At 33.7% G+C, this 24,280-nt stretch overlaps 2 protein-coding genes and 3 long non-coding RNA genes across 12 annotated transcripts; 2 read left to right on the top strand and 3 right to left on the bottom strand.

The window, feature by feature from the left end:
- Window positions 1-7,185: 7,185 nt before the first annotated feature.
- Window positions 7,186-9,451, top strand: LOC110715151. Its single transcript, XR_002510247.1, has 2 exons — window positions 7,186-7,314; window positions 9,010-9,451. It is a non-coding gene; the product is annotated as an uncharacterized LOC110715151 (long non-coding RNA).
- A 305-nt stretch (window positions 9,452-9,756) lies between these two features.
- LOC110715130 lies at window positions 9,757-12,095 on the bottom strand. 8 transcript variants are annotated; one of them, XR_002510240.1, is made up of 4 exons: window positions 11,827-12,095; window positions 11,182-11,318; window positions 10,754-11,082; window positions 9,757-10,336 (listed from the first exon to the last, which is right to left on the bottom strand). It is a non-coding gene; the product is annotated as an uncharacterized LOC110715130 (long non-coding RNA). The 8 variants fall into 8 exon arrangements; XR_002510245.1 differs by having other exon boundaries at window positions 10,754-10,902; window positions 11,083-11,318; window positions 11,827-12,094; XR_002510243.1 differs by having other exon boundaries at window positions 10,754-10,902; window positions 11,130-11,318; window positions 11,827-12,092.
- A 2,563-nt stretch (window positions 12,096-14,658) lies between these two features.
- On the bottom strand, window positions 14,659-17,219 carry LOC110715122. Its single transcript, XR_002510238.1, has 2 exons — window positions 16,921-17,219; window positions 14,659-14,825 (listed from the first exon to the last, which is right to left on the bottom strand). It is a non-coding gene; the product is annotated as an uncharacterized LOC110715122 (long non-coding RNA).
- A 1,740-nt stretch (window positions 17,220-18,959) lies between these two features.
- On the top strand, window positions 18,960-20,504 carry LOC110715104 (reticulon-like protein B14). Its single transcript, XM_021893686.1, has 5 exons — window positions 18,960-19,285; window positions 19,448-19,628; window positions 19,751-19,880; window positions 19,965-20,034; window positions 20,122-20,504. Exons 1-5 carry the CDS (start codon window positions 19,180-19,182, stop codon window positions 20,289-20,291), a joined length of 657 nt encoding a protein of 218 aa, XP_021749378.1. The 5' UTR covers window positions 18,960-19,179; the 3' UTR covers window positions 20,292-20,504.
- Window positions 20,505-20,572: 68 nt separating this feature from the next.
- Window positions 20,573-22,363, bottom strand: LOC110715113 (transcription factor PIF1-like). Its single transcript, XM_021893691.1, has 4 exons — window positions 21,750-22,363; window positions 21,496-21,561; window positions 20,958-21,255; window positions 20,573-20,807 (listed from the first exon to the last, which is right to left on the bottom strand). The coding sequence occupies exons 1-4, from the start codon at window positions 21,768-21,770 to the stop codon at window positions 20,764-20,766; spliced, it is 429 nt and encodes a 142-aa protein (XP_021749383.1). The 5' UTR covers window positions 21,771-22,363; the 3' UTR covers window positions 20,573-20,763.
- Window positions 22,364-24,280: the final 1,917 nt, after the last annotated feature.

Below are 24,280 nucleotides of genomic sequence, written 5' to 3'. Positions count from 1 at the left end.
GCGGGTTACTAGTTGGTTGAGCGGGTTTTTGGGGTGGTTTTGAGGGCGGAAAAGGGCAGTGGCCTAGGGAGAAGGAGAAGATTACGAAAAAAGGAACGGAAACGGGGAGGTGGGTGGCAGAACAAGGGAAGGGGAACAGGAAGGGGAGATGATGTGGATTATGGTATGAGAGTGGGGGTAGGGTGGGGTGGCTGAAGAAGGATTTCGAGCTAATAGGTTTAGGTAGGGTGGGGTGGCCGATGATGGGGTTTCGGCAAGGGGGTGCTAAACGGGGAAAGGGGGGTGGAGGGGAGGGAGGGTTTTTGTACAAATTAAGTATAAAAATAATTCATATAGTTTTTTATAAAAAAAAATTAATTACAATTAAAATTAAAAAATCCTAACGTAAAGTGACATGTATTTTTCCTTAACCAATGAAACAAGTTATCGGTTTTTTATCCTATATATAGAAGATGTGTGTCAAATGTCATTTTATTCCGGAATAATCAAAAGACCGTTTTATTTTTAGAATACCTATTAATGGTCATTTTATTCTTAACAATTTTTCCTATAGATTTTTCAACTAGATTAGATCTTGTGCAACGCAAGGATTTAATTTAACAAAAATTTATAATAAATTACAACCCTTAATTAGTTATACAGTAATATACACAAAAGAGAGAGTTATGTATTTTTTTTTATATAAACAAAATTACTTAATTTATACCAATACTTAACAAAGACACCAAGGTTAGTACCATTACCATTCATTACTCTCTTAATTACAATTTACAACCTTCAGTGGTTCTACAATAAATTACAAAAAACAATAAAAGAGAGAATTTTTTTTTATAATATACGTAAAAATAACTTAAGTTATACCTTATAACAAAAACATATAGGTTACTTATGCAATTCTCTATGTATACCTATTTAGGGTCACACCCATAGATCGACACATGGTTTAGCAATAATAATATAATTGATTTTTTATATATAACAAAAGCACTGAAAGTAAACTTTAATTGTATAAGTTACGTTGTGTTTCAGGGATTTTTAGGATAACCTGAAGAGGGGTATAGATTCTCTCGGGAGACAGATCTAGAATGCGACACTCATACAGTCATACAACCTGAACACCTATAAAATAACGAATCTCCAGTTTGTCGGAGATCCGCCTTCGACGATCAAGTTAGTGACCGACAACGGAAGTTTAAAGAGAGAAAGTATAGAGAAGTGAGAGCATATTTTGGGCAGAGCGTCTTTGGTAATTGTGTAACCCTGTTCCCATCAAGGAATTATGGAGTATTTATAGGGAATTGGGAGATCATGCTCCTAGGGTTTCATAACCTAGGAAGATCAGCTGCCCTATACGTAATAGACACGTGTCTTAGTGTATGATTTATGCTAGGTATTCTTCCTTTAATGGGCTTAGAGCCCTTCATTATTATCTAATGTCTCTCTTAAGCCACATGTCATGCTCATATTGGCCTTTTATAGCTGAGTTAGATGCCACGTGTCGACTTGTAATTGGGCCACTTGTTGGCCTTTCTTTTGCCTATAATAGGGGCTTAAAATACCCCAAAACATAAGCCCCTCTAGAGGGGTAATATCTCTTCTCAAGAAGGATTATACCTCTAGAAAATGACTTTATAACTTCGGCATCATGTCTAGTTCAATTAAAAAAGGTTTGATTAACTTGGAAAATTTCCATACCTAGGCTGGTATGATATTTTCTATGTTAATCAATGATAATAATGATTGCCCTTGAACTAGAAAGATGTCGAACCTTATACTTATAAGCCTCACTTTGATTGTCTTACAACTAATGGTTTACTTAATTAAGATACCTTTTTACAAGGGTTGGTTGGCTTTTAAGCTTTTTCAATTCCCCTTATTCATTTGAATGAGGTTTTCCCTTTTTAGTCTATCCTTTTAAGGATTATCTTTGTACCTAGGCTTGTTTAAAGATATTGTCATTTAAACAAATATCGTGGCCTATTTAGGCTCTATCTCTGTTCTTTCTTTAATGGCTAATTAGCTTAGATGCTTCTTTTGGATCTGTTAGGCATTTTGTCTAGTCCAAAATAAATAAGTTTTGATTAACTTAGACTAGAAAAATGCCAAGCAACAATTAGCACTTGCTGAGGGGTTTGCCTTGTTTTTGTGCTAAATCAGATGTGATGTAGCAACAATTAGCATTTGCCGATATTCTTAGTCTCGTTTCCATGCTGTGTGGGGTAATTTTCCTTTTTCTTTTTAGGCATCCAACGATTTTTTAGCCGTTTATACAAACCTTTGAGAGTTCAATTGAATCTATCTTTTTGGTCATCTCAATAACTTCAAGTTAATGTTAACGAGTAGTTTTATCCTATGCCCTTGTGTCACTTATGACTCACTCGGGCTTAGACTTAGTTGGGGTGAAAATGACCATTTGTCATTTCTTGCCCTTGCCTTCAGAATTCTATTTGGAGCAAAAGACGTTTAGAATTCCTGCACTTTGGAGTACCTTTAATATTTCCATTTCACATTTTTGCCGCCTGGAATCTTTGTACTTTGAGAGTTTGAGCTATACGATGTGATTTGTCGAGTAAATCTTCTTAGGATTATACTTAGTGTTTTATCATTGTATCGGATATTATACTCGGTAATGTTTCCATATGTATCTTCCATCTTGGCTCACTCCTTTCATAGAAGCTCGGAATATGTGCCATTTTGCTCTTTTTAAGACGAGTCTTACTTGGACTCGAAAGGGTGTTGTCTGAACAGGTCAACCTCTTCCAAAGTTTTTTGAACTTGTTTGGATGAAGAATCCATTCAATATACGCTTGGATCATATAAAGATCTATATATCACCCTATTGAGGGAGGTTTATCCGAAAGTATTTTATTAATACATTTTATATTTATTAGGTTGTAGCCTTATACTATTAGGCTATTTTGCCATTTTGGGACCTTTGACCTACATTTCGTAACTTGGCTACTCAACAAGGAATGTATAGAAATTAGTATTTCCTTATCGCCCTACTTATAGGGTGGCTTGTTTTTCAAAGGCTCAATTAGAATGAGATGGCTAGCCCCTGGCTAGTTTGCATGTTGTATATGCTTTAAGGTCCAAATGGTAAGATTGTTGCCTGAACTCACTTATATTTTTGGCTAGTTCACAATGTAGGCTAGCCACTTTGTAGGTGTCACACTTGAGAACCTGGACGTCTTACTCGACCTTATTGCTCCTAGCTTTTTCAAGTTTATTGTCGCTTACAGCCTTTAGTAATAAGTTGAGGTTCTTGACTCGTCCACTTGGCTTTTCACAAGCTAATATCATTAAAGCTAGACGACTTAGGTGCCGCTTATCTTCCTAAAGGAAGATTGTTTGCTCATTAGCTGGTCGGCACTATGACACTTCCGACTTTTCATAGATGAATGTGCCTGTTGGCTCATGCGTCGGCTAGCTTGATCACTTGCTTTACTGTGCACCAAGCTTTGCTATCTTTTGAGTACTAGCCCCTATCAGTTAGGACTTTACGCTTGCTTGGCCTTATGGCTGTTTGATTGTTTTCGGACAGGCCTGATCTTGGTGCTCGGTTTCACTTTGTTGCTGGACGACTCTCAAGGTCAACCGACTCAACATAGGAGAGGCCTAACTTTGGTGCTCGGTTTCACTTTGTTGCATGCCCAACATATGGCCGATTGCATGATTTGGCTAGGACCTTAAAGCCTGGCCATTGAAGTTGCTAGCTAATTTAGCTTGCTTGCCCTTGATGCCTCTTGGTCAACCATGAGCATACTATGTCTGAGTGACTCTTTTACATCCCCTGCCCTTTATCTCGGCCTTAACATTTTGCGTTAGGCAACTTGTCGTTCAACTAGGCATATACGCCTCCTTGTTCAACAACCGGCTGCCAGTAACATAAACAAATCATGGTTGGCTGCCGCTTAACCCTGATTTCACAAAAGGCTCTCTTGCTCTTCATTTGTCGTCATTCAACCATCTTAGGCAGTTTCACTTGGATAAAGGTCACCTCGGATGCTTTGATCTTATAATCAACTCTTAAGTGTTGAGTTGATTGTCGTACAGGACACGTTATCTTACTCAGCTTTAAATGTCGCTTGGTCTTTTAAAGAAGGTCGTCCACAAGGGACATGCTCGACACTTAATGTTGCCTTGCTGCACTATGGCGTAGGGCTATCCTTCGACTTGTATCCAGCATTTCTTGCCGAGTACTTTGCAAATAAGGGTCCATTTCGGTATTTGATGAGTCTATTTTATATATATATATATATATATATATATATATATATATATATATATATATATATATATATATATATATATATATATATATATATATATATATATATATATATATATATATATATACGGGGAGGTTCCGCTAAAAACAGAGCTTATGGTGAAAACTAAAAACAAGCAATCTTAGCCATTCATTACTAGCACAAAAGATCAGACGGTTCTAAAGCCCTAAGATCATTCCAACCTTACATATAATCAATTCAACTGTTTTAAAGGTTTTTTTTTTTTTTTTTTTTTTTTTTTTTTTTTTTTGACAAACGCAACGTTTTAAAGGTCACTACATGCTAAAATAAGGTAACTTTATCTAAATTGACGATATTTACATAAAGTCACTATATATAAAAATAACGTAACTATATACAAAAATAGGATAGCTATATAAATTTTGATCATATTTACATAAAGGTCACTATATACAAAAATAAGATAACTATATCAATTTTTAGAATATTTACTTAGAGGTCACTATATACAAAAATAGGGTAACTATATCAATTTTGAGCATATTTACATAAAGGTCACTATATACAAAAATAAGGTAACTATATCAATTTTGACCACATTTATACAGAGGCCACTATATATAAAAATAACGAAGGTCACTATATATAAAAATAAGGTAATTATATAAATTTTGACAACATTGACCATATTTATATAGATGTCACTATTTACAAAAGTAAGGTAACTATCATCAGATAACTTCTCCTTCTCCGGCCTCCTTGTCATCAGATAACTTCTCCTGCTGCTCCTTATCATAAGATAATTTCTGCTGCTCCTCCTTGTCACCACCAAAGGAGTAGTCCACTGGCTCCAAACCCGACAGTCAAAGCTCATCAAACGGACAAACTTTCCTGCTTCACAGTCAGTCATCACCTGTTAGATAGCAGCCAGATTTTGGTAACATTGTAGTAGTACCCTCCCTGCCACAGAACTTGCACTGAAATAATGAAAGGGTGATTGATTAGCAACAAGCCAAAAACACAATGTAACTATCACCATTACCAATGTAAGAAAATCCAAAATTTAGAAGGCAATAACACACAAAAAGCAACAGAATTTTAATAGCTGGAATGGAACAAAGTTAACAGCTCACAGAAAATTTATACATTGTAATATAATTCAGGCATCAAATGTCAATTAAGTGTAAACCAGAAAAATGCAGAAATGCAACACGTGATTCATACATATCAAAGCATCAAACACATTCTATAAGCTGCTGGACATTATTCAAGGCTTAGTCAATACAGATATAGCAACAACGTAAGCCATATATCACTTGAACGGGCACACTATTATTGAAAAAGATGGAATCAGTACAGCAAATGACTGAACAATAGATAAAAAAAAAAGAATTCTAAGAGCCAGAGCAGAAGTACTAGTACAACATCAATACACTATCATAAACCATTCCCCAAGTGCCAATACAAGGCCATCAATTGACATCCGGAAGAAACATATTAAACAAGTCCTAATTCCTAAGCAAATAATCCTAAGATAACAGAATTGCAGAAATTTCATACCAAACTTAAACGCTATATCATGTTGAACAGTTCAATAAATCAGACAGGTATCAAAACAACGAGGAGAAATTTCCAGTTTGCAACCCTGGTGTTCATAATCTTTAAAACATGTTCAATACTCCTGTAATGGATGAAGAAGCTTAAGGGGTATTCAACTCGCTTCTAGCAAATTGGCAAGGCTTCTAATGGAGCTTCTGCCATTAGTTCTAAACATATACTCCTATGACTAAGAAAATAAAAACATGTACTCCTATGATTTTCTAATTTACTCAAACCTAATTTACTCATTAGAAGATTAATTTTAGACCTAAGTAACACCTCAAATGTTGACAGTCAAATTACAAATTCAATAGAAATGAATAATTCAACTCTCGCAAAATTCAAGCAAACATGCTTTTCGGTCAAAATTAATCGACAAAATTAACATATAAACAAAGACAATACAATATTCTGATGCACCAACATTTTTCATCATATGTACAATGGAAAAATTCAAATAAACATTAAAAAAATTCATCAATTATCAAAATTCAAATCGTTAAGCTAAAAAAATAACGGAAAAACACACTCACTCTTCCATAAGCGTTCTTCTCGAGGTCATTAGCAAGCAGATCAGCAATGTCTTTCCTCAAAAACTTCTCCGTCGCATTTCATTCGTCGGACAACTTTGATTCGAGTTCTCGTCTGCTTAATCAACGATTTACTGCAATTTCAATCCAAAAAAAAACAAAACTCAAAATCAATGAAATGAATCAAAATCTAGCAAAAACGAGTTAAATTTGGTTGAAAAAGTGAAACAAAAATTACGAAATTAAGTACTCAAATCAAGCAAAATAACGAAATTAACACAAATAACTTACTTGATAATAGATTGTAGAGCTAAGAAATTGCTGAAAATCAAAGTAATTGAAGCTAGATTTGAATTAGTAGCATGAAATTGGTAGAAGAATTGGGAAAGTAGGAGAGAGAAAGTAGCAGAGAGAAAGTAGGAGAGAGAAAATAGAGGAGGAAAAAGTTACGTGCAAATGAAGGAGGAGAGAGAAATTGCTATCATTTTGCTTTAATTTGGGGGAAAAATCTGAACCGTTAGATGAGGGGTGAGTAATAGATCATAATCTACGGTAGAGATTGCATGTTTTCAGTTTTCAGTTTTAATCTTGTTTTCACGTGATCCACACTCTATATATATATATATATATATATATATATATAATTGAGATCATGTGAGAACCAAGGTGAATAAAAGGAACTAGGAACTAATCTGAGCCCTTGATTTATTTGATCCAACAGCTGAGATGTCGTTCGAGTTTTTAACTTAGTAATGGCATTTTGGTAAATTATTGTATTATACCCAAAAGTATCCACTGTTCTTTTTCGCTCTCTCTCATCTTCATGCTTTCTCTCGCTTCCTCCAAATTATCTGTGATCTGATGCGATTTTCTTGGGTTCGCTCACGATTTCTTTGCTTTTGTTAATCAAATTCTAGCGTGTTTCTGTTAAGGTACGGAAATTTCGATCTATTAGTATGTTGATTGCTCGCTTCAGTTTAAGTTTGCTCGATTTGGTTTCGATTAATTCGAGTTTGAATATAGCGTTTTGCTATTTGATTAATCTGTGTTTTTGCATTTTATAATCAGATTAAATAGTCGAAATTTGGGGGGGGCTTTTTGCTAGTTTTTGTTTGATTTATTTGTGAATGCATGTGCTGTAATTATAATTGCGTTTTTTTGAACATTTGGGGTTGTACGAGGTTGCAATGCGTTAAGGGTAATTTTGTTTTGGTTGCTTGGGGAGCTGCTTTGTGGGGCTGGTTTTAGGTGGAAGCACTTGGGGTGTTGCGTGGGGAGCTGCTATGTAGGGTAGTTGCCTTGAGCTCTATGTTATTGGTGTGACTATTTATACTCAGGCAACAGTTTTGTGTTGCTGTGTGTCGTTGGTTGTTGTTGCGTGTTTGAGCGAGGGACGGTAGGTGGTGTGCTAATGGTTTAATAATAGTGCATACCCAAATTTTGATCCTTGTTTTTTAGGTTAATTCTAGCACTAGAATTGCTGTTAGAAGTTCTATAAACTACATGAATATCAAATGTAAGAGTAAAGTCTCAGTTTTCAGGGATCTCTAGTCCAGTGCATTTCAATTCGTTTTGTGTACGGTAAAAATGTGCTTTGATTGAACTTTTTGATATCTAAGAAAACTAAAACTTCTCTTTGTTAGTTTGTCACAATATGGAAATTTTTCGAGAGTGTCCCTTGTTACTCTGTATTATTAAAGAGATGTTTACAAATGTCCGTGTTTCCATTTCAAGGCAGCGAGCCTAAAAGGGCAAGCATCTAAGAGGATGGATTCCCTTATTGATTATTCTTCCTAGTTCCATAGATACCTGACACCAAATCTGTTTTTAAGTATTCCAAAAATTACTTGCAAATGCTCGAGTTTGGATGAATAAAACCATGTTTTTTCCCCTTGCTAATCACTAAAATCTGTACAATTTTTACAATTAGTATTATAATCTATTGATGATTCAAGATAATCAATTGCTAATCACTAACGCTAGCCTACATTAGGATGATCTGATGACTTTTTAACATTTGTGTGATATCTATGTTTCTGTTTTTTCTTGTCGAGCTGTCTTATTAGGAGTGAGGAAGGAAGGGCAGGAGAGGGAATATAAGAGTCATACTGAAGATGCCCTTACTAGATTGTGTTGTCCATGTATGGTTTACTTTATAATGTAGTAGATACATGAATGTTGAATCATATAGGAATTTATCAGATTGTATTGTCAATGTTTCTTTTCATTATTCTTTGATAAGCTTATAACAATTGAACTTCTCGTATACAATAGTAGAGCATTATACTATACAGATTTTATTTTACATACTTTTGAGATTTTTTTATTTACTTTTGAGTCATTTTTCTTTACTTCAAATGCTTAATTTTATATTAGCCTACTAGCTTAATAGGTAGAGCATTGTGCCAATGTACAAAAGATGTAGGTTTGAATCCCACGTAGGTTCTTCTAATACTTCGAAACACTTCGAACCATTTGATTATTGTAAATATACTTTTGAGATTTTTATATTTAGTTTTGAGTTTTTCTAATTTACTTTTGAGTAAATATTATTTACTTTAAGGTTAAAATTGGAGAGGAACCATTAACATTCTGTTTTATGGCATTGACAACATTTGAGGTGTCAGGTTCCAGCATTATGTTTGTGAAACCAAAACGACTGGCAATGCGGATCACATAGCACACAGCAAGTGCTTCTGCCATCTCAAAGTTGGCAGCCCTTGTTCTCTTTGCTGCACACATAAGAAGGTTGCCATTAAAGTCTCGTAACACCAAACTAAGCATCAGTGTTCACTTTTGTGACCCCTACAGGCGGGCATGACCACTTGCTCAAGACTGAGATTGCTGAGGTTGCAGGTATACAATTGCCGAGGTTGCAGTTATATGTTTTATTAGATTTCTTCTTTTTTTTGTTTACTTTTGATATAGTTTTATTTACTTTTAATTTGAAAACCTCTACTTCAAACTCAATATACTTATGTCAAACAAAAAAAAAAATTGACTCATCTTGTAAGGATATGAAAGTCAATGATTCGGAGTTTTTGTGCTATAACAAAGTTTAGTTACTCATTATCATTTCAAGATAATTTATTATTCATATACTTTAGAGCTAATTTGATTTACTTCAATGATATTTTGATTTACTTTTAGCATTATTTATTCACTTTTGAGTAATTATGATTTGCTTTTGGCATATATTAATTTACTTTTTTTAGTTTTTCTACTTACTTTTTAGAGATTTTGATTTACTTTTGAGGTATTTTGAATAACTTTAGAGTGTTTTGTAATTACTTTTTAAGATAACCTATGTAGGAATCAAACCTACACCTTTATGCATCCACATAGTGCTCTACCATTTGAGCTAATAGGTTTACTTTTTTTTTTTGGACACAAGCAAACAAGAAAATTTATTAAGGAAGACTTGAAATGTCAAGAACCACTACATCCGATAAACCATTGGGCACCTCTATGATCCACACGCTCATCTCAACATAACATTTACTCAAATGTGTTAATATGTGAGCAACCTCATTTCTCTCGTTTGTTGCTCTTGAGATGATGGTACAGTAGCATTGTCCGTCTCCAATATAATTCTATTGAGACCTGCTTCAATTGCGATTTGCAAAGCATTCCTAGCAGCCAGCGCCTCACTAACATCAATTGCAAATTTGCCCTGCAACCTGCAACAAGTAGCCAGCAGAACATCACCTGTAGTGTCACGAATAACACCCCCAGACCAAATGAAATATCCTTAAAGCAGGCTGCATCGGTATTCAACTTGAACACCCCAATTTCAGGAGGTTCCCATCACTGTATAGCATCTATATGAGCATACAACATGCGATCAGGTTGAATAATAGCTTTCTCATGCTCACCAATTATGCCCATAGCTCTCCGGATTGTATCTTCAGTAGCCACATCTTTCTTACATAGAGCCCAGAGATACTTCCAAGCCTACAAATTACACATATTGGATGAAGAGGCAACTATATATTAGCAATTTTCAACTATATTAGCTCAAATAACACTTGAACTAATAGGTTGTAGCACTTGTATTAAAAATCCAAAGCATAATCGATAATCTAACTATGTTTACTTTCATTAACTTATGAGTCTAACTGGTTTACTTTTATTAACTTTCAATCTACTTTTTAATCAAGAGAAAAAACAAACTTTTAAGACTAATTGATTTACTTTTAACCAACTTCTATCTACTTTTAGAAATAAAAAATTATAAGAAGCAATATTCATTTTTAATCAGCATAAGATCCTATCCTTCAAATATAGCAGCAAATTCATATAGACTATGCATCACTTCTTTTCACCTCAGTAAAGACTCTAGCAGCATATGACTTATAGTCATAGACATACCTAGTGAAACTTGTAGCTAGCATTATAGGATCGTGTGTTGACGGCTCATGAATGACGTTATTCCTGCTAGTCCAAGAGGACCAACATAAGTTTGCAAACATTGAAATCTCATCCCCTGATAGTCTTTCTGCCACCCAGCTTAGGCAATCCTGAAAAGAAGAGTTAGGAGCTTCTGTAATCAATTCTAAAAATCCACTCACACCCAAATTAGGCTAGCATATGCTTACTTTAAGAGAGGATTAGTTTACTTTTAGATACATATAGTTTACTTTTATGAGATATATACTTTCATGGACATAGGTACGAGACCCAGCACAAGAACATTGTACCTGAAGAAAGAAGTAAATAGCTTAAATTAACAACTAGGCTTGCGGACCTTTAAACCAGCCACCAAAACAAGCTCACAGAGGGAAAATATTTACTCTTACCTGATTGGAAAATAAAGCAAAGTGTAAAGACCTAGATTAAGATACATAAGTGTGAAGAGGACATTGATTATTTAGTTATTAACCTCAAACCACTCATCCCTATGTGATTTCCTGCCACCACAAGAAACAAATTGCACCTGCCACATCCATAAAAGGACCATATATATCTATTTTTGAAATTGATTAAATAATAGGATTCATTGAGGCATTTTGTCAAACACTTAGTGTGCATTAAGAAATCAACAACAATAATTGAATAATCAAAATTAATTCAATGTAAAGTAAGAAAATAGACAAATTCAGGCATGAAAATCTCACTAGTGTTTAGAATCGAGCTCCAAATCATAAGCTAAAACATTCAAAAAATCATATAGATCCAATTGTTAAAAACTTATAGTACGAATTCACTTAGTTCACATAGATTTGTTTGCAAACTCACCAAAATTCATATAAATTTGTATGACAGTACTTTCAGATCTAGGTGTTTAGAAATTCTAGCAGCAAAATTAATCGTATAATCATTCATAACCTCAAAAGCTCGAATTTCACTATAAAGAATCCTAAATTGACAAAATAATTAACGATAAACCATAGATAGTGAAATTGAAGTTCGTGATTCAAAAAAGAGGAAAAAAAACATCATACCTCAGAAGCTGTTTCAATGGAGTACAGAAAGCTCAAAATCCGCTTCAATGGAGTAGAGAAAGCTCGAAATCCGCTTCAATGGAGGTAGCTAGGAAGTAGGGTAATCGCTACGCTTGAGGAGAGAGAAATGACAGAAAGTGCGCTTGATTGTGAATTAATCTGGGCCGCTCATCAAGCGTGCATCTAAGTTAGATCCAACGACCCTAATTAGTTCCTAGTTCCTATTATACAAGAGGTTCTCATTATAACTCATATATATATATATATATATATATATATATATATATATATATATATATATATATATATATATATATATTATTCTCCGTCCCAATGTCATATTTATGTTTATTTAAGCTATGCGGAGCTATTTCTATTACTTCCTCCGTTACATATTAGTTGCAATTTTTGAATCTTTAATTTTATGTCTCACAAATATTACCCCAAAGTTGCAACTAATATATAACGGATGAAGTGCTAATATATGTTTTCTAGTGTTTTTGTAGAGTTGATATTATTTTATAGGAATTTGCAGAATTATGATAATTCTAGAGCTTATTTGAGCCATTACGAAGATATTGGAGTTTGATCGTATTTTCTGAACGAAAATTTTAAGCACAAGACCAAGTTACAGGAACTTAATTTGGTGATTAAGGGCTCGATTAGTGAAGAGGTCCAAGTTGTTACAAGCTATTATATGAGTCAATTAAGTTAAGAATTGGGCTCAAAGGAAATGGAAGCCCAATCCCAAGATATCAGTTGTTGGGCTTCAATTGCTAAGCTTCAACTGCTGGGTGTGATTTTTTGCAGGGCCCGATCGGGTGAGCATCATTTTGGGGTGCGAGAATGCGCTTGATTGCTTAGTTCATTCGTATTCTTTAGTTTTTAGTTATTATTCCGTATTACTTTAGTTTTTTTTTTGGTTATGTTTTTTTTATATGCTTTGTCTAGTTTAGATTTAATTATGTGTGAGTAGTTTATTTTTAGGGGTTCTTGGGAATCCATAAATAATATGAAGGGATGATTTATTATTGTTGATTGTTAATGTTTTAGGTATTGATTTAATGCTATGCAATTAGATTTGGCCAGGTTCAATTGTATGAGTTACGCAATATTGATTCGAGATTCGACAGATAAGAGTTGATGTTAAGGCTTAGTTTCAATAGGCAGGTTAATTAAGTCAAGATTCGAGAGATGCGATTTAATACCGCTAAGTTAATTATATGATTTTAATACGTAGCGAAAGTCCTTTATAATCTGATTAATTTATGCATTGATAGTTAATTATAGTCTTTCATTCCGAAATATTATTTATTGGTGAACCTATGCCCTAGGCTTTATGTTATTGATATTCTCTTAATTTTATTTGCTTAGTTTATTTTTTCCCCAAAGATTAATTCATATAAAATCATACTGGTTACTTGGTAATTTAGATTATAATAATTAATTAGGAGTAAAAGAACATTATATTGTTTTCATGTGGATTCGACCCTACTTCACTACCTGCTTTAATTAGAGGACTTAGGTATTTCTTTAGATTAGGTGATATGACTATAGCCTGTCAGTACTTACACCATCTGAGCAAATTACAAGCTTGAAGATCCATTCATGTTACAAGCTTAAAGATCCATTTAGCAATAATGTGCGATTTATCAGCTTATAGCGCGAAGTGTGTCTCTTGTCAAGATCTTGGGTGGCCTTGGGTGCTGCCTGGTTTTTGGTGGAAGGTTGCCCATAAAACACGAATTCGGCACCATTGTCTTGCCATTTTCATCCTTTGGTGCGGATGATCTCTAGTTCGGCATTCATGTCGTATACTTCTTCAAAGTTGGCTCCCCATGCCTAGTCGGCTTAACATTATTGGGCATTGAGAAATGTGGAGCGGATCCATATCTCAAGGGTTGAATAGATATGTGCATATATATAAGTGAACTCGGTAATTTCACTGCCAATCATGCCGTCTAAAAGTAAGAGGTTGTCCTTTGCTAGTGGGTAGCTCAGCCACTACAGACTTGTTTAACCGCTTCACTTGGCCAAGTATACCGAATGAAAGTTGGAAGTAATCCTCTGCTGGAGGGAAACTCGGCCACGACCGATCAGCTATGCTCGCGAGGGCGAGCTTTGCTATTTCACTCGGCCAAGTATGTCGAATGAAAGTTGATAGGTGAGCTTTTTGGGTCGAGGGAAGTTCGGCCATCCAGCTTAGCTGCTTGAATGTTCGTTGTTTGGCCATCAAGTGCCACATAACGAAGTTCATACATGGTTGTAAGCCTTCAAATATAGGCTTCCTCTCAGGGACTGCTCAGTCACTGCTGACTTACTTGGCAATTCAAGCATGTTGCTTAAATGATGTCCGACCATCGAATGCCGCATAACAAAGCGTATGGTTACAACCCCTCAAATAATACTCAACAGCGTAACATTTCCATTTGAATGTAAGGTAGACTTTCCTCAAGGGAAGCTCGGTCATCTTACTTAGTAGTTATGCTCTTGACACTTAGGGTTGTCTTGCATGCCCATGTTCAAGAGATGACACAGAATGTTTGCTCGGACAAGGTGCTAGTTAGCCTTAGCTCTTGCCCACTTGGCAATGGTAATGCCATATGCTCGGCACCATTATTCATGCCGCCTATTTTCTCAAAGCTAGCTTCATTTGTATGGATAGCTCGGCTTCATATCCATATTCGGCGAGGGAACCAGCTGTAACACCCCCAAATCTCCCTATATGGAAATACTAGTATAATACGTATAATTATACCGTAGATATAGACTTAGGCGTATTACCGCTGCGTGATTACGCAAGGCTACTCAAACTACTAACCAAACCAATACTTTGCAGCAGAAATTCAAACTCTTTCTTTATTAATAATAACTATAAATAGAAACCATTGTCATGAGTACTCATAATTAGACAAAGACCAGCAATCCTAATTCTAGGTGTAAACATTCCCGGGACTCCCATATGCTCAATTATTGACTCCACCTGAAAATAGTCAACACTGCTTACCATTAAGGTAAACAGGGCGAACCAAAACAAATAAGAAATACGGATTAGCAAAATATGCTAAGTACGATAAGTGCAAGATAAGTAAACTCAATTTATTAGCAAACATGCTTTTTAAAACCAATTTCAATGTTAATCCAATAATTCCAACTCAAAATTCCAAAACCAATTCCAATAATATAATTCCAAAACTCATGATTCAAAACCAATTCCAATAATTCGATAAAACGATTTATAAAACCAATTCCTCTTTTGAAAACCAATTCCTCCAATATTCTCAAAACAATTCCAATAACTTAATAATAATGATTAATAAAATCAATTATTTTCGAAAACTCAATCTCCTCTCTAAGTGCGCACACCCCCCAAGCTAGTCTCCTACTACTATTTCAAAGTTATTCTTAAGGAAAGACTAGTTCATACAAAGTCCACAGTTTTCAATAAATTCGCATAGTGGGATTAATATAATAATCATGTTTGTAAAGATTTTTAATAAATAATTCAATAAATCCTCATAAAATTCCTCTTTGAATAAAATCAACCTTTATAATAGATTAACTCAAAACTCCTTTTTATTTAATTCAACATGCTTTCAAAGTCAACCTTTTAATAAATACTTGAGAATTAAATCTCATATTAATAACTTTTTAAAATCAATAACTTTTCCTTTGAAAAACCTTTTATCAAACTTTTCAAATCAATTTCTTTATTCAAACATGATAAGTAATTCAAACCATTCAAAACATGATGTAAAATCAATCCTTCAATTCATTTATCAAAAACCAATTTTTAAAACATGCTTTATTATTTCATAAATCACAATTTAATTCAATTTAATTCAATCATCATAAAAATCATGTAAAACATGCTTATTCAATTTAATCAATTTCAAAGGTATCTAGCCACCTAAACGTACCTTGATTCCGAATATCAATCAACACTTCACCTTTTCAAAGTTCAATCACGAATACACCTTACAATTAACATAACCATAAGGTTATCACAACATCTTTAGACATCAACCCAAATCTAATGAGCATGGACTATAAAACTCTTTTAAAAATAATACTTTAATATAAAATAATAGCTTTGAATAGGTATTTATATTTTAGAAAACTAACCATGAAGAAAATAAAGGAATAGGATTAAAGAGAATTGGATTTACGTTGGAAAGAATAGGCAGAACTTGCAGAGGCCATAACTCCTTCAATATAACTCCTAATTGGGTGATTCTTGATCCTAACCTCAAGGATATTTTGAGAGGAACAATTTTCTGTGAAATAGACTCCAAAACTGACCAGAAGTGCCCGAAAATAGGGTTCAAAGATATACGAGCTGATTTTCTTTTAGAAAAGAGGAGAGGAAAAGTAGAAAAAGGTTGAGGGAAAAGAAGAGTAAGAGAGAAAAGAATTGAGTTTTTGGTGTGAAGAATATGAGAGGTATGAGGGGGTATTTATAGGCTAGCTCATGCAAGAATTATGGTAGGAGAATGTAGGAAGAATTATGGTAAATTGGTTTAAGGAAATTACTTGGAGAAGAGAGCTAAAGAATTATGGAAAGTCTAGGTTATATATGGTGATTAAGTAATGAAGAAATAAGGTAAGTATGTAGTCATGAAATATTAAATGGTAAATGGCTTTGCTTGGGGAATAATCAAGAATAATTTAAGGTAGGGAAATAAGATGATCAAATATATAGGAGATGGAAAATAAGAATTAAGGAAAATAATAGAATTGAGGAAGATAATTAAAATACAAAAATTACCAAAATAATTTTGCTCAAAATACAATATAGTGGCCGAAAATTTGAGCTTTCCTAAGCTCATATTTTCGGACCTCCCTTTAAATATTTAGGCAACTATTTTGCTAGTTTTTAAGGAATAAAATTGATTGTGTAAATAATATATTTTGTATAAAATAATTAATTAAAAAATACCAATTATTCACTAATTAATTTAACTAAGAAAATTAGATTTTTTACACTTAGAAAATCCGAATATCCTAGCTTATGAATTGTGAAATCAGAATTTCCGTTTATTAAATCAGAATTTCCATTAGAAAAATTCACACTTATTCAGTACGAGTAATTACCTCAGCAATAATGGAAGAAAGGAAGCTCAAAACACGCTTCAATGGAAAACTCAGAATGACCTTCAATGGAAGAGCAAAAAAGCTTAAAAGTAAAAGTGGAAAAATGGCAGGACAATAGCAGAGGAGGAAAGGGAAAGAGAGTAGGAAGAGAGAGAAAACGGAAATGAATGAGTGATGGTAAGTGAATTCAGGAAAAGTTGGACTGACAAAGCTGAGGTAGTAAGCAAAGGAAGTCAAGATCCAATGGCAGGACCGCAAATAACATCGCAAGACGAGGACAAAACCGTCCGCACACTGCTCTACTGTTCATAAGGAACAGTTCTGCTGATCTTCTCACTTTTAAAGAAGTGTAGATGTAGATTAGGAGACATATTGAAAAAGTTAAATTATTGAAACAAAATTACACAGTATATATTTGATGGTAAGTTGGTAAGACTTTCCAATCATATAGACCAATTGTGATAAATACCAGTTGCTTTTTTTTGAAGCAATAAATACCAGTTGCTTAATTATACGAAAATTGTGATAAACACCTATATATATATATATATATATATTAATAGGGGTGAGCATGGGACAGGTACCCGTACCATTAACACTATCGGTTCGGGTACTCAATAACCAATAACACTAAAAATGATATCCATTACCTGAACCAATAAGTTCGGGTACCCGGATTTTCGGTTCGGTTATCGGGTACCCAATATGATATCCAATAATAAAAATTTAGACTTTATAATATAGTTATTATGATATCATTCAACACTAATCAACAATAATACCACGTGATCATGACCAAATTACTAATAATTACTAATCATATAAATTATGAAGTGATTACGAAGTAAAGTAAGAATTTAGATTTTGGATAAATAGATTTAAATGGGAAAAAAAAAAGAAAAAATTGCTTATCGAAACGGATCAGGTAACCGTTAATTTTAAAATGATACTCAATAACCGTACCCGATAACAAATTATCGGATCGGGTACCCGAACCGTTATGGTTATCGAAACGGGTACCCTAATTTTCGGTTCGGTTACGGTTCGGATTTTCGGTTTTTCGGATAATTTTGCTCAGCCCTAATATATATATATATATATACGCAAACTAGTTTTTTCCCCGTGCCATGTACGATTACATAATAATAAGACTTGCAAATCATAAAACTAAAGTCAATATATAACTTAATATATTTTAACTTTTATCATCATGTTATTTTTTAAGGGAAAAAAAAGAAATAATAAAAAATTTGGCGGAAATTTTTTTGTTATTAATGCGACAGGTGTACTCTAGAGATAACTCTGGTGATTATTGTAATATTAGTTGTAGATACCTGCAAAGTTAACGTAGCTTAGGTATCCTCGGGGTTTTGTTCAAGGATAACCGCCTCGACAATAGAGTCAACACTAGTTCGAAATGGTTAATAAAGCACGTAATTTGAGAGTGTTTAGGTTAATAAAATATTGTATCATATGTTTAAGTATTTATAGAAACTCTCAAGCAAGTGCCACGTGTAGGCCCACGTCACGTGAGTGTTTTGTCAAACAAACGGCAAATGTCCACGAGGACTACAGTAAGTCTCCACATGGATGGTGATTTAGACCGATATGGGTATTTTAATTTGGCCAGTAGTTGACATGGTCCAAGTGCGAAGATTCGACCCATTCATAAGACCGAGGCAAGCTAATATCATCCCATACAACTTCTTTCATTAGCTTACTATATAGTACAATAGGAGGTGATGCAATATATTGAAGGATCGATCTCATTTGTGTTATGCACCATTCATTTTCAGGCTTATCTAGCCCTCTAAGATTAGAAAAGATTAAGATTTGATTGATTCCGGTAGCTTGGTATAGCTTGATTCAGAGGATAAGTACTCTTGCTTCTTATTATCAAATTAATACATTAATTTAGGATTTCGTTCATAAATGGTTTTTCCAATATTTAAAAATTATTTCCTTAAATTAAAAAAAATTATTTATAAGGACAAAAAAAAAAAAAAAAAAAAGAGAAATGGTGCGTGGTAATAACAACACAAGGCATGTGAAGCAAGTAAGCAACCTTACAACCCATGCCAAAGCCATTCCTTCCTTAGTTCAGTTTTGAAATACGTTCCTTTTAAACCAAGTTTGGAACACTTATGACTTCATATATATACTCGTACAGTATTGCACTGTATTTTCATCTCACAATCAGCTAACCATATACCTTTCCTTCAATAACCTAATTCATTCCGCGTTTTGATATTGCTAACCATGCCTATCTACTCAGATTCCGATGATCAAGCTCCTGGCCCGTCTAATATGTCAAGGATGTTTGGCAGAAACAGGTCATTGCATTCCATTTTAGGTGGCCGAGGGGGTAATCCTACCAATTGATTGTTAAAAGTTATTCCTGCGTCCAGATTTAATAGTCACATATACTATGTTAGGATTATTCAAAGAAACTATGTCTACACTGCAAGCAAATTGTTATCTTGGGACATATAAATTGCGAGTTAAATATATTTTGTTATTGTCACAGTTGCTGATATATTGTTGTGGAGGAACAAGACCTTATCAGCATCAATCTTAGCTGGGTTCTCGATAATATGGTTTCTATTCGAGGTGGTTGAACTCCACTTCATCACGGTTGCTTGTTACATTCTCATGGCCTTCATGCTCGTCCTTTTCATTTGGATTCAAGGAGAAAGATTCTTTAGATGGTACATCTTTATGCATTAAAATAGCCTATAAACAAGTCACATATATCTGTTTATGCTGGTCAAAATTCGAGTATTAAATCAATTTGTTCTTATGTTCAAATGCCCTGTAATAAACTTGACAGGAGGCCTCCGACGATGTATGACATTCAGATATCAGAAACAACAGCCAGACATGTATTATCGAGAATAAACAAGTTTTTGATAAAGTTCTATAGGATATCATGTGGAGAAGATTTCGCACGCTTCTTTGTGGTATGCAATACTGTTTCCTCTTCACAGCTTCTCAAGGAGTTGTCACCGGACCTTTTACTATGCTATTTCCTCTATTATTTTCAGGCCCTCGCAGCTATTTGGTTATTATCTATCTTCGGAAGCTACTCTAGTGCTCTGAATGTTCTATATGTTGGTAAGTATGAAAATTCAATTTATAATATTTTAGACTGCACTGATTTTGTTACATTTTTATTTGATCACAATGTTGTGCCTGTTGCAGTGTTTCTCGGGTTGATCACGATTCCAGTTCTCTATGAACGATACGAGAGGGAGGTGACCTACATTGCCACCCAAGGGAAAGGAGATATGAAGAGATTGTACAGGAAGATAGACTCAAAAGTTCTCAGCAAAATTCCAAGAGGACCAGTCAAGGAAAGGAAATATAAGTAAAAAGTTTAAGAAAAAATGGGAAAATATGAATACTACATTGTACTTAATAATCAATGGATCTTTTCCCAAATCTACGTGATGAAAAATATAGCTCTCAATCATAGATTAAATTTCTTTATGCTTAGCAAGTAAGAACAAAACTCTGTCCGTCTCTTGTTTTTAGTGATTCGTAATTATGTTGATCATCGAATAAAATCACGTTGCACCTCTGAATTTCTCATTTTCTATCTCCCGGTATTGAAGTTAATTCTTAGATTTAATGTTAATATCTGCTAATGATCTCAATATAAACTGACTTCCAATTTTTTTATAATTTTTCGACAAAAAGGCAGACATTTAAGAGAAAGACCCCTAATACATTGAACCTTGATTTGGAAGAAAAACATAAGAAAAGTTCATCTTTCAAAACCATTAACTTGGCATATCATGCAGCCTGAAATCTTGAGTGAAAACTCAACAGTGAAAGAGATGATTAGCTGTTGTGTTGTTTGGTTGCTCTCCTACCAGATGGCTTACCTGAAAGTTTCAGATTGAGTAGTAACAATTAAGAGCAATCTAAAACATACTTCCTCTATCAGAAATTAACACTCGCAATTACTATTTTTGGATGTCCGGATAAAGGGAGTTGAAGATTAAGCATCAAAATAGTTCAGTGAGATAAATAACCTGTCTCAGGCTGCTCTGTTTCACCAGCAGAGTTTGACTTTCCGTCAGTAGGCAGAACTGCTGTCGGACACATGGTAGGGAAAGGAAAACTTGCAAGCGTTGAGGGTGCAAAGGGGTGTTCACCTGCAGCAGGAGGAAAAGGTATCCATTGTGCACATGGAGTCGAACAGCTTGCGCATACACTCGGTCTGAACGCCATTCCAACACCAGCTCCTACGCCTGGTCTGATGGGAACAGATTGCGGCACGCTTGCAAACCAGGAGTTGCAACACAAGGCATATCGGGCCTTCATCATCATCTGATTAAAAACAAAGGGCGCCGAATAAACCACCAAGTTCATTAATTTATGGTATAACATGATTTTACGTGTAGATAACAGTTCTTCCATTTTTATCAATGGCTCAATGGCTAAATTAAATTTATGACGTACAGAGTTTTAGAAATTCAATCGTAAACCATTAGGAGTACTGTTATATAGGAGATGTACATTTTCACTATTCAAGAAAGTAAAACAGTTGGCAAGAGATGCGAGACTTGCCTCAACTTGAAGCTTTAAGGATTTCACATAGTTTGCAGCATCATCCAGGATGGAAGCTCGGTCCTTCTGTGATTATAGCAGCAACTTTAGTGAAGCAATTAGTAACAAAGGCAGGATATTAAAATCTGAGATGCACATCTTAACTCAAGGTCGACTCGCTCGATTAGTACCTCTAGCTATATCTATGAAGATTAGGAAAAAAATAACATGGAAAAGAGGAATAAATAAGTGTGAAAGGAAATTGAGTACGAAACCTTTCTACAATGGGGCATCATTTCTTGTAGTGTTTGTATCCTTCCCTTGATCTTATCTCTTCGTCTCTGATCACAAGAGAAGTAATTTAGAACGTACAATTATACATGACTATTCTTATCTTATACTTTATAATCCTTTTGTTTCGTAGTTATCACAATAGTTTAATTTCACTTTTAAACTATTCATACAATGACTTTTAACCACGTTTTCTTAGTGTATACAAGGTTTTTTTTTTATTTTTTATTTTTTTTAATGTTATAATGTATATTTTTTGAACTAGTTTTATTACCAGCTCCTTTTAATTTAGAAAAGTTTCAATTGTAAAATTGAACTTTCACACAAAAAAAATCACTAATACTACGATGTACTAGTATTATATAAGAAGGTTTTAAGAAAAAAAAAAACTATTATATAAGAAAGAAAAATATACAATAACCTCTATCACATGAGATCTTGATGTATACATTTGTCTCACGGTGCATTTTTAAATTATTTACTTGTTATAACTTTAGCAAACACGTAGATAAGTATGTTTAATATGAATGTTGCATTAAGAGCTGCGAAAACACAAACAAAAGTATAAGGTGATATTTATGTTTGGATTATATGTCTATTCGTCAAAAAAAAAAAAAATTATATCTATCAATATTTTTATAAATTGTTAAAATCATAAATCAACAAACATTAAATTAACTTGAAATTGTTGTAATTATTTAAAACAGACAAGTTTTTTTTTTTTTTTTGGGTGTTTGAGAGCTATGAAGGCAAGTGATGAGAATCAATCTCAAGATCTCTTGAAATTGGAAGGAGAGATCTAACCACTTGAACTATCCCTCACTCTCAAAATAGACAAGTTTCATAAAATGTAAACTTTTCAAACAAATAAAACACAACAACTACTCCCTCCGCCCGGGATTATCTGCAACAAATGACATGTTTGCGGACTCTTAGGCAAAACTTTTAGGGGAGTTTTAATTGAGTTTTGGTGGGTTTAATTAAGGTTGAAAATGGAAGGAAAAAGAGTGTTTTTTTTTGAGTGGGTTTTAGATAGTGGGTAATAGGTGGTTGAGGGGACCACTAACCAAAAAAGTGGGTAATTAATAGTTAAATATTACCAAAATAGGAAAGAAAATTTTTTGTTGCAAATGAGAGAGCACCCATTTTAGTTAAATATTGCAGATAATTACGGTCAGAGGGAGTATTAAATTTAATATTTAAATTTAAAAGTTGGACATACCCTCTCATGATCATGCATCACGTGACAAAGGGAATAACAAAAATTAGACTCCGTACTGCGGAGTACGACTAACATAAGATGATTAGGATCATGTATAAAAGTCAAAGTCAAAGCTCGTTACGTTACCCTCTCAGATATATTATGAACTTCAGCTGTTCTGGTTCGTTTTATCTGATTGATCCTTTGACCTTTCGAGCAATTATGCTCCATGACTGCACCCTGATTAGTATTGAGGAGAAAAATAATTAATTGTACTACTTTATTTTACATGAAATAACATTAATCAACTATCTTTAAGCTTCAAGCAAATTACGCAATGAGTATGTATATATATTTCAATGCATATTTAATATTTTTAGTCTAATTTATTAATGAGATTTTGGTCAATGATTAAAATTGAGAGTTTGTGTATATATGTGATAAATCATAGGTTTAAATCTTTCCCCTCATTATATTAGTAAATATTTGTTTTTTTACACATTATATTAGTAATCAATACTTCATATATGTTTTGTATCAACCTTTTGGCCTTCTATACACATCCTTTATACATGTACAACGTGTTATTTCCCTTATTATATACAGACATACAGTGCGTGGGAGTATAATTTATGGACCAATACTTTGTTATCTCGACCAAATTTATACTCAATTGATCAATCTTGAATAGTATCAATAATATGTGTTTAATTGAGCAATGAAAATAAAAAAACAATGCTAAAAATTCCTTATTTATACAAGTAATTTCCCGTTTGATTTTCCTGTCTATTATTTTTTTCCTTGCATATAGTTGAGTGTTGGCAGATAATTAAGAAACATAAAGAAAAAAAAAATGGTTATTAAATAACCATGCATTACCATTGAAAATTAAAGGTGTTTCCAAATATAGGGAAAAATAACTAATGGTGATAAATATTGCAGGCTAAATTTTAAATGGCTTAGGTTGTTTTAGGAAAACTATAAATTGAGCATTTCCTTCATTTGTATGTAATAATTTCAAGAGAAAATCTGAGAGAAGAAAAATAACTCAGAGAAAAGAGGGGTTGTGTTTTTTGCACTTTGGTATAAATAGACATTTTGTTTATGTAATTTATTTCTCCCTCAAATTTGATTAAATAGAAAATTTGCATTATTTTCTTAACAATTGGTATCAAGAGTTTGGTTGACAATTAGTCCACATTACGATAAAAATAAAAACGATCCTAAAAGAAAAAGTCAAATTTGAGTGGGAGAAATGGCTGCAGACAAAGGAGAAGTTAAACTTGAAAAATTCGATGGTAAAGATTTCGGATT

The sequence above is a fragment of the Chenopodium quinoa genome, unplaced genomic scaffold (assembly GCF_001683475.1).
Source record: "Chenopodium quinoa cultivar QQ74 unplaced genomic scaffold, ASM168347v1, whole genome shotgun sequence".
Classification (NCBI taxonomy): domain Eukaryota; kingdom Viridiplantae; phylum Streptophyta; class Magnoliopsida; order Caryophyllales; family Amaranthaceae; genus Chenopodium; species Chenopodium quinoa.
The sequence above is the reverse complement of the archived record's forward strand: the minus strand, read 5'-3'. Positions and strand labels throughout refer to the sequence as shown.